The 10817-nt window shown below is 36.6% G+C and overlaps 1 protein-coding gene and 1 pseudogene across 1 annotated transcript; both read right to left on the reverse strand.

Annotated features, from left to right (window-relative positions):
- Window positions 1-3453: 3453 nt before the first annotated feature.
- Window positions 3454-6797, reverse strand: LOC138310089 (uncharacterized; annotated as a pseudogene).
- Window positions 6798-6856: 59 nt separating this feature from the next.
- On the reverse strand, window positions 6857-8886 carry LOC138310090 (E3 SUMO-protein ligase ZBED1-like). The gene is made up of 3 exons (XM_069251227.1): window positions 8446-8886; window positions 7867-8002; window positions 6857-7434 (listed from the first exon to the last, which is right to left on the reverse strand). The coding sequence occupies exons 1-3, from the start codon at window positions 8884-8886 to the stop codon at window positions 6857-6859; spliced, it is 1155 nt and encodes a 384-aa protein (XP_069107328.1).
- Window positions 8887-10817: the final 1931 nt, after the last annotated feature.

Below are 10817 nucleotides of genomic sequence, written 5' to 3' on the forward strand. Positions count from 1 at the left end.
ACCTGTGGTACTGGTTTTGTCTTGAGAACTGTTTTTAACAAATGAGCCTTTGTGGGTGAGAGCGTAATCATCAGCCATTGTAGCTGCTTCACTAAGTGTTTCAACTTTTCTCTCATCTAAATGAGTTTTTATGTTTGTGTGGACACAACGTTTAAACTCCTCTATCAACAATAATTGCCTCAATTTACCGAAATCCTCATCAATTTCTTTAGAATCACACCACCTATTAAATAATTGTTCCTTTTCTCTGGCAAATTCTACATGAGTTTGTTCATCTCTCTTTCTCGAGTTTCGAAATTTCTGGCGGTAAGCCTCAGGAACTAACTCATAAGCTTTCAAAATAGCTTTCTTGACTACTTGGTAATTTGAAATCTCATCTACAGATAAAGAAGAATAAATGTCTCTAGCTTTACCAATCAAGACACTCTGAAGAAGCATTGTAAGCTTATCTTCAGGCCATTTCATACTGTCAGCGATTTTCTCAAAATGCAAAATACTTGTCAACTTCTTTCTCTTGAAAAGGAGGAACTAACTTAATGTTTCTACTGACATCAAAACCTCTGTTTCCTTGTAAACCCCTAAAAGTTGGATTACTTGAACTGTCTTGAGAAGCTAGTTCTAATTCTTTAATTCTAAGTTGTGTTTCAGCTTGAATTTTTTGCTTCTCTAGCTCTAACATCTGATCTCTCTCTTTTTCTTTTAATTCTTTCTCAATTTCTTTTTCTCTTAACTCTCTTTCTTTGTCTATTTCTTTTTCTCTTAACTCTCTTTCTTTGTCTATTTCTTTTTCTCTTAACTCCTTTTCTATTTCTCTTTCTCTCATTTCTTTCTCTATTTGTTTCATTTTCATTTCATGTTCAAGTTCCATTTGTCTAATTTGGATTTCTGAAGTGACTGTTTCCTCTATACTATCTAATGCACTAGAGTCAAATTTGCCATTGTCAACAAAATAACTTATAATTACATTCCGAATTTCAGCTTTCCTCAAATAAGTTTTGATAGCTAGGCCTAAATGTTTACTCAATAACAATAAATCCTTCTTAGTAACTTGCAAAAGAACATCCAGGGATGGCGCTTTAACAAACTGTTCTACCTGCATAGTAGTCATGTTAATCTAGCTGTTGGTTTCAAATGTAAACTCCAAGTTTAAACACAAATTTTGACAATTTCTAAATTAATTTTTCAAAGTTAGATTTCACAAATTAAATATCGATCCCGGACGAGCCCCCAATTCTGTTATGACCCAGAATAACAGAAATGAGAAACCAGCAGCTAAATTCAAAACACAATTTAATTATATATACAATATTATACAGAGATGGTTTACAATATCTAAAGTAATTGGTGGTGGTACAAGACTAGTACGATGATTTAAAGTGTTACTTATCTGTATGCGAATGTCCTGGTATAATCCTTGATCCTTCCAGGTTTCAAATTAACAATAATCACAAATCCACAAGGAAATTGAATGTCCACCGATGATTTGTAAAGTTCCAGGCAATATGAATAAATCCACACAAAGTGTTGTAATAATCCACAGATAAAGTCACAATAGCTCTCCCAATAGAATCTTATATGGCGCTGTACAATTCTTGATATGTCTTATTACAGGTCTCATTACAGTTCTGATTAGCCTTGGGCAGCTGGAGTATATATAGCTTAACCATAATTTAAGAATATTGGAGAACCTTCTACTTCTAGAAATATCTAACTAAAAGCAGTAAACAAATAAACACACATAACTTTCTGGAAATAGATCATTCTAGATCTCTACTTAAAATCAACATGTTTACAAACATATTTGTTTATACATGATTATATTCTAGACAGTTCTATAACCTAGACTAATGATATGACCTTTATAGGATGTATTGATAAAAAAAGCTATAGGAGTTATCTCCCTTATCTCATAACTACATGTATTTAGTGTCATACATAACAATATAAACACTTTTAGAATTATAATACATACCTGTAGTGTCTACTTAGCAAGAGTTTTGAGTTTTAAAGTCATAATTGAATGCAGTAAACAATACAGTTAAGTCAATCCAAACATAGGTCCACAACTTCACTTCTTATTTTGACATAGCTATATAGGTCTCAAATTGTATTAAAATGACTTCTTAGATATTGTCTTACGTAAACATACATATAAACTAAGAAGTAGTGCTTAGTCCAATCTGATTGAAATACACATTGTTATAACCACTCCGTTCTATATAGGATCTGACAATATCCCATATGGGGTCACGTTCGGATGACCTTTTACCACGTGTACTCCAGATCAAATTCATGTTCTACACATTTCTACGTCAATTGTTAACGCCATTTCGTCCCAGTAAGCAGATAGATTGAGCATTGTTGTGCTTTTTGGGCGAGATGACTACGTACACAAAAATAATTCGGACAGCTTTTTCAATCTAGTTCGTCCCCAGTCAAGATTCTGGCAGTGCCAATTTGATTGGCCATTTCATTTCCAAAGGTCATCCTGACGTGACCCCTTATGGGATATTGTTTGTTTGTTTGTTTGATTAATTAACGTCCTATTAACAGCTATGGTCATGTAAGGACGGCCTCCCATGTATGCGGTGTGTTGCGTGTATGTTGTACGAGGTGCGTGTTTCGGGAGACTGCGGTATATTCATGTTTTGTCTTCTTGTATAGTGGAACTTTTGCCCTTTTTATAGTGCTATATCACTGGGATATTGTCAGATCCTCATATCAAACGGTAGTGATAATAAGGATCTGTATTTCAGTCAGATTGATTGTAAGTTTTGCTTTTAATATTTCGCTGATATAAAGTGGCATCACATTGCATTAATTAGCTCACCTGGTCCGAAGGACCAAGGTGAGCTTATGCCACATCGAAGCGTCCGTCGTCCGTCCGTCCGTCAACAATCGACCTCTTCTCCATAACCGCTGGTCAGAATTCAACAAAATTTTACTGGAAGCAACTTGATGCAATAGCACCCATAATGCAATTGAAGCATCATTATCGGGTGGGGATTAAAAATTATACAAATAATGGGACTGACCCCCCGGGGCCTGAGAGGTGTGGTCAAAACGGGTCAATTTGGCTATTTCCATATAAATAATTTCTTTTCTGCAACTGAGGTATAGGAGAGCACTCATAATGCAATGGTACCATCCTTATAGTGTGGGGATTTAAAATTGTACAAATGATGGGGCTGACCCGGAGGGGTGAGTCAAAAGGGGTCAATTTGACTATTACTTCTTTTCTGCAACTAAGCATGGGATATCACTCATAATGCAATGGTACCATTCTTATAGGGTGGGGATTCAAAATTGTAAAAATGATAGGGCTCACCCCCTAGGGCCTGAGGCGCGGGGCCAAAAAAGTTAATTAATTATGCTACTTTTTTTGTATGGATTACTTCCTCTCCAAAACTATGTATTTGATAGCATATTCGTATGGTATCCATAATGTAATTCCTACATTTTTTTGTCAAAATCTCTCGCAAACCCCAGATACCATATTACCAAAGCAACATGCGCAAACAAACCTACAGTTATGGCACCAGTCCGACATTTCCAATACCATCCTTGAATTGAACATTCATCAAACATAATCAACAATTGATGTACTTTTGAACTCGCATGCCTGCTCTGTATTTTTGCATTGATAATGTTACTTTCCACTTGATATACTAAAACCTCATACCCTCCAGTGTCATTCATGTGTTCCTTTGTGTATCCTGTATTCAGTTTTATCTAATAAACACCAAGCGTTAGATAACGCAGATCATCTTCTGACAACACTCGAAAAAGAATGGACGCACTACTATCGATTTTGGTCCATAGACTCCTTTTATATGTAAGCCCTTCTTCTTCAATCTTCGCCTGTAAGTTGTTTTTTTGTTTGGACAGAAACAACATTTTTGCCTCTAACAACTCATCCTGTTGTGTATCACCCATGCTAAGCTCTAACCGATACTTATTGTAAATGACACAAACGGTCCGAATCATATCGCCATTGTAGGGTATCTGCGAGTTCATTAGTATTCTGTCCAAGTACTTCCATGTCTTCAGACGGCCATTCACAGACTCCACCACCCACCTGAAAATGCACAAAATATCATGCCTTAGTTTTATAAAACTCAAGAATTCAGTGAAATAATTCAAAGCCCATAGTATGACCATAATTTCTACTAAGGTTTAAATTACAAAGTAAAATATGAGCAATGTATTTTTGAATGTTGTTGTTCCTGATTACTCAAATAAGCAACCTAATGTTATAAATGGGTGTTATTCATTGAATTGATTAAATAAGTTTCCTTTGATATTCGTTATGTGTTAAATGATATTTGGAAAGCGAATGAATACTACCATTGAGGCAAGAATTAATATACTGCAAACAAAAAATACCTAATTTTGGTCACAAGACGGGAAGCATTGCCCTCTGCTGTAGTGTGTTGTCTTTTCTTGGAAAATGTTGGCATCTCTGTTTGCATTCCGAGTTCTTGTAACAGCTCAACAGAATATCGAAATCCCTTGTCAAATATAACCAAATCATTATCTGTAAGCCAATGTTTCTTCTAAATATGTGATTAAGGATGCCTGCATCATCATTTTTGCTGTCCGCAAAGTACGGTCCTAAAACACATACAATGTATCCTGAAGTTGTAACAAACATCATAGGGTTAACCAGTGGCTTGTGCTTGTGCATAATATAACTTCTACGTTGGAACAAGTATTGACCACTCTTCTGGATGTATATATATGTTCTATCGATAACTAGAATAGCTGGCTGCATAAGTCCTCCAACTAGGGTCTGTTCCAAAGGTCTTGTGTGTTTCGTAATTACATCCTCACGGCTGATATGTTGGAATCTAACTGGAATGGGACGAAATCCTTTACAAAAGCGTTTCTTGCTGATGAAACTGCTCGTGTGATGGAATCCTTTCCTATGCCCTCCGTTAAAAAATAAGCTCTGCCAATCAAATTTCTTTTCTAATATTTTTTGGAGGTTTTGTTTTAGCAATTTTCGTTAATTAAAGGGCCATAACTCCGCTAAAAAGGGTTCGATAAAAATTCCGAACAAAGCAATCCGAACCCTTGGGACATTTAACCATGTGACCAAGTTCCAAGAAAGATTTGTTGCAATTATTGCACGAAAACGAAGCATTACAGACGGACAGACCTAAATTAATATCCCCCGTTTCGGAGGCGGGGGATAATTACTAAAAATAAAACGGCCATAATTTGCACACAATATAATGCTCTAAACAAAACTAATGCAGATTGCAACTCAACCGAAAGTAGAAATTGTTGATTTCGATCATGGTTACCTTTGAATATTTTCACACTCCATATGATATATATAAAAATAAAAATGAAGGAGGGTTTCTCCTAACTTTTTCTACCCTTTTACATTTCTCCAGGGTGAGTATTTAATCCATAGAAATAATAGAAGATATTTTACAAACTATAAATTATAGGAAATATTAATTTAAGATGCTCCACTGCTGACAAATGGTATTTTTTCACTATCAAAAACAGGATCAGACGATTTGGTATTTTTCTTCAGTTACAACAGCTACTTACTTTAACATCATTACCACCATTGGAAAGTTTGAGCTTCTTGTTTGTTTGTTTGATTAATTAACGTCCTGTTAACAGCTATGGTCATGTAAGGACGGTATGTACCGCGGTATCATGGATCATAACTGAAATCACAATAATAATTGATAATAATGCAGATTTTTAATCATATATATTTTTCAGATGAACAGACATTGAAATTAACAAACTCAGTAGAACAAAAGGCAAGATATCATCAATGACAACTACACACGAGTATTTTTAGGATTGACTAGTAATTAATTTAATCATAAAAAATTATGACTAGAGTACCAACGAGTTTCGACATAACTCTTGCCACAATATATATGTCAAATTGTCAGTTTGACTGTACTTGAGTCTACAACAAACCATTAGTTAAAAAACAATTAACTGTCTGAAAGGCTTCTTGCCTTTACACCTCATAATAACATGAAATAATAAAAGTACTAAAACATTAAAAACAATAACTGATTAATTTGTTTTTGATTTCCCTGTTGACAACTTGACCCCACCATCTGACACATTTCACATTTGTTGCAACAATCTCTATTTCATGTTCTTTTTCAGGATGATCAGCCTGTCAACATGCTCGGACTTCAGGCTAGCCCTTTGAGCTGTTAAAATGTCACCAGCCGTTGCAAAAACTCTCTCGGACGGAACACTTGTTGCTGGTACACTTAAAAGAGATTTGGCAAGATTTGCTAGGATTGGAAATCTGTTTTTATTGCTTCTCCACCAGCTCAAAGGGCAAGCTTGAAGTCCAATAGGTTGTTCAGCTTTGTGCTGAATAACTTCCATTTGTGTCAATTCTTGATTAGACTTAGGTGGTTCGACTTTTGTGACATAAATGTCACCAAGAAGGTCACCCAGGACAAATGAAGATGGGACAGGTATTTCCTGCTTAATTTCAACACTTTGGATTCAGTGTTAGAAGTAGCATCAAGCAGGGCAGCTGGTAGAGAGGGTAAAGTTGGGAGAGTTCCATCATTTGATATTTCTCCAGTAGCTTTGAATGTAGGCTCGGTTTTTATTTCACAGGGATGTATAGGAACCGGAAACGCAGAATGCACTTTGACAGCTTCTTCTGTAACATGACTGAATATTTTGAAGTTGTCTTCGTCTGATAAATATGGCAATAATTTGAATCTTGGATCCAAGGCAGATGTCATATTCAAAAAGTCTTCCTTATCCTGATAACGTGCATCAAGATCCATTTTCATTACACGTTTCATTTCAGAAACTGTATGAGAATCATTTTCTTGAATAGCAAATGTCACATTTGATAACGTGTGACGAATCGGCATGATGATGGAAACTGTTGGGCATTTTCCGTGCAAAGCATGTTGGTGACGTCAAATACTGGTTTCAGACACGCAGCAACATCCTCTAATAAAGCAAGGTTGTCATCGGTCATGCTCGTCCCTTCTTTTCCTTTGGCATGGAGCATTTCCGTTGACCTTAAAGTGGCTACAATGGCTGGCTGCATTTCAAGAAAGCGTTCAATCATCATATACGCAGAATTCCACCTAGTACATACATCAATCTTATGATTTGGCAAGTTCAATAGCTGAGCCTTTGACTTCAAGATTGCTGTAGCTACAGCACTGCGATGGAAATGGGCAACCACAGCTCTTATACGTGCTAGAGCATTGGACACGGATTTCAGTTTTAAAGCTTTTTGAGCGGCCAGATTGAGGGTGTGTGCAAAACACCCGATATGGATACATTCAAGTATTTTCCCAGCTTTCACCATGTTTGAGGCATTATCGGAGACTAAAGGTGGTGTACCAAGAACAGTAGGCAACTTCCATTCCTTAAGAGCATCCTTGATGACATCTGCTATGTTCTCAGCTGAAAAAAGAATGACGAAGTTTTTAGGGTTTTTATAATCACTGCTACTTCTAGAGTACTAGCTACTAACTAAATATAACAAGTTACAACAGTGTCAGTAAATTGTTCAATCAACATTAAAGGCATTTAAGGACATGGCAGTTTCAATTATGGAGACAATTGGAGTACCAGTAAACTGTAAGAAAGCAGTAAGAGTCTAAGAGAACAACCAACTCACCACATATTGGGTTTGAACAGACGTCCAGAGGAAAGAGGAACAAGGATGGGATTTGGGATTTATTATCTGATCAACACATTGCAGCCATTTACAGATATGCCCATTTTAGGGGTGCCGAAGTACCCGGAATACTTCAGTCCACTATGACCAAAATCAGCTTAGCAACATACTAACACACTCCTTTACTCAACTCGGGCATATTTTTAATATTTTACCTGTGGGATTTTCTGGCATTGTTCTTGTCTGCAGTACGTAGTTTAATAATTCCCAGCCAGGAGTGATGAGCGAAGCTGTAACTGTGACATAAGATTCTGTTGATCGTGATGTCCATCCGTCACTGGTTAATGAAACCTTTAAAAAAAAGTAAACTTAATTACAATTTACAAAAAATTATTACAACTCCTGCAAATTTTTATAGTCTAATGCTCATAGTTTGCTCTAATCACAAGAGCCACTACTAGAGTAGCATCCATCGTTCCATTTCGACCGTGTGTAGTTATTAGTTATTACAAACTGATGAAATGGTTAAAAATTACATGCTAGAAGTTATGGAAATCCGAAATTAAATCTTATCTTCAGATCTATTTGAAAATACAAGTCTTTAAAGCTATATTATATTTAAAATATAAAAGGTTTTTTTTCTTCAGAAATTATAAATACCTGAGTTGCAGATTTAATTTTTGACAAACATCCTCTTTAACATCATTGTACATTTCTGGTACATTTCCTCAGCAAACTTTTTCCTTGAAGGCAGTGTATATCGTGGGTCCAGTTCCTTAATGACATCAACAAACTCTACTTTCAGCAATTCTGTATGGACTGAGATCTTTTACTATAAATTTTGCCATTTTGTGAGTGATAAGTTTCGCCCTAGTTGACGTTGATTGGTATTTTTTCGCCGCAACTAATATATTGACAATTGGCCTAGCTGGAGTAACGGGAGTAGCAACATTTCCGAAATCCTGGTCGGGTTTCTGTGGTTTCTGATCTAGCATAGGGCCTCCTTTCGCTTTCGGTGTAATCATCATTGGATGATGCCGACACACGTGGGACACCAGATTAGATATCCCACCGCCGGTACATTTCACACTGACATCACAAGTTCGGCAAACAGCAACCGACTCCTCGATTAAGCCATCACATTTCCTTTTTTTGAGCGCAAAATGGCGCCAGATGTCGGACTTAGCCCGACGATTTGATATCAGTTCATATGGCCTTTCTGTTGCGTCCGCCATCTTTAATTATTCACTGCGGGACTAGCCCGTTTCTATAGTAACATGCTTACAAGTTACGAGACGGCGATCGAGAATGGGATATATGACTGGTTGGTCAGCGAAACTATATGAAATTAACATTTATTTTTTAGTTTGCGATGGTATTAGTTGGAATTACAAACACTTTATTTCCATTTGACGGAAACTGCTGAAGTTCACCGAAGTACCGGTACAGTACAAGTGTTCCGCGTTACGTACCTCTTCAGATTTTTACCGCAGTTTACCGGTATACCGGTAATACCGCCCACCACTATTTAATATATCATAGACTTTCCATGGATAGATTTACATTACTGACGGACATTGCCTCTCTCAATTACATATATTTACCGTAAAAGCATACAAAGCCATCCTTGGGTTAAATCTGATTGGGACAATTACTGGACCTATCAGTTTCTGTGTAGATCCAAATGTTCTGGAGATGTTCATTGCTAGGCTGATTGTGTTTCCCAACACTGTACAACTTCAAAATTAAACCAGACATAAATAATATTATATCCGATTGAACAATGCCGATTGTGCCCCTGTAGCTTCATATCTAAACTTGTCCTAATGGAGACTGTATATGCTCCACAATATACTTACCATTTACAAACAAAATCTTATAATTTCACCGCCGGTGTAGAGATGCGGCCATAAACAGATTAGCCAATCAGACGAGCCGTTACAAAAGCAACATTAGCATATATCCCACTATGCTTATTATTACACAAATAAAAAAATTACTTTTTTTTTCACACACAAATATCAAACAAAATCACACTCAAATATATATTTTTTTACACACAAACCATTTTTTTCACACACACAAAGAAACTATTGAACATAAATATTATTTTTCCAATTGACTCCGTTGGCTGTCTGTCTGCATTCCTTCTTCAAGGGTGTTTAAGTGTCTTCCATGGACTCCGCTCTGTTGGGTAGTTCCATTACTCTTGCGGAAGTGAATTCTTTCCTACTGATGTAGGCTAGAACCTCCCTCATCCCTATAACCAATTCAACTAGCATTGGCATTGATTTCTTTTGATATTCCAAATAATAAAAAGAAGCATTAAACAATTATCTGACTCAGTGAATTACAATAAACTTATTGTCAAAGTGTCTAAAATAAGTTTATCCTCTGACGAGGGAAATAAGTTTTGTTATTACATACATTCAAAGAATAAAAAAATGACATGGATCTATTGATATTAATGCAATGAATATTTCTGTAAAATTATTACAAATTCATAACTTGATGCCATTTAACTTTAAATACATAAAATATCTCACTTTCTTGTGATAATGGGAAGGGGTCGTGAAGCTTGCGTCTGACGTGAAGCTTGGAGTAGGCGACCTTTGTTTGTGTCCCATTTGCACGGTGGCTAGGGCGAGACCTTGGAGATCTCCTTGAAACGGATGGTAATTGAGTCACGCGTTGGTGAGACCTTGGAGATATCCTCGAAAGAGATGGCAGTTGAGTCACACGTCGGTGAGACCTCGTAGATCTCCTCGAAAGAGAGGGCAGTTGAGTCACACGTTGGTGAGACCTTGGTGATTTCCTTGGTGTTCTTGCCATTGGTGGATTTTTCTGAATGACCTGGTGATGGTGTCCGGCTTGATGATGGCTGTTCATCGAATAACCTGCTGGACCATCCTGTAGGAGTTGAGGCCACTTTTTTCGTGTTTACCTTTTAGGAGGTGGTGGCAGTTCATCATCATCTTCTTCTGTAAATACAAGTGTTATTTGTTAAATGAAGTTTTTTGCACATTCAAAGTTCTGCGTTGATGTGCAATATACATGTCCACTTGATATTTTTTTCTAATCATCAGCACGCCACTTCCAGTACAATTATCTTTCAGACTGGATTGACATGTTTCAGATAAAGATACCAATATTAGTGTACTTTTTT

The sequence above is a fragment of the Argopecten irradians genome, chromosome 16, assembly GCF_041381155.1.
Source record: "Argopecten irradians isolate NY chromosome 16, Ai_NY, whole genome shotgun sequence".
Lineage (NCBI taxonomy): Eukaryota > Metazoa > Mollusca > Bivalvia > Pectinida > Pectinidae > Argopecten > Argopecten irradians.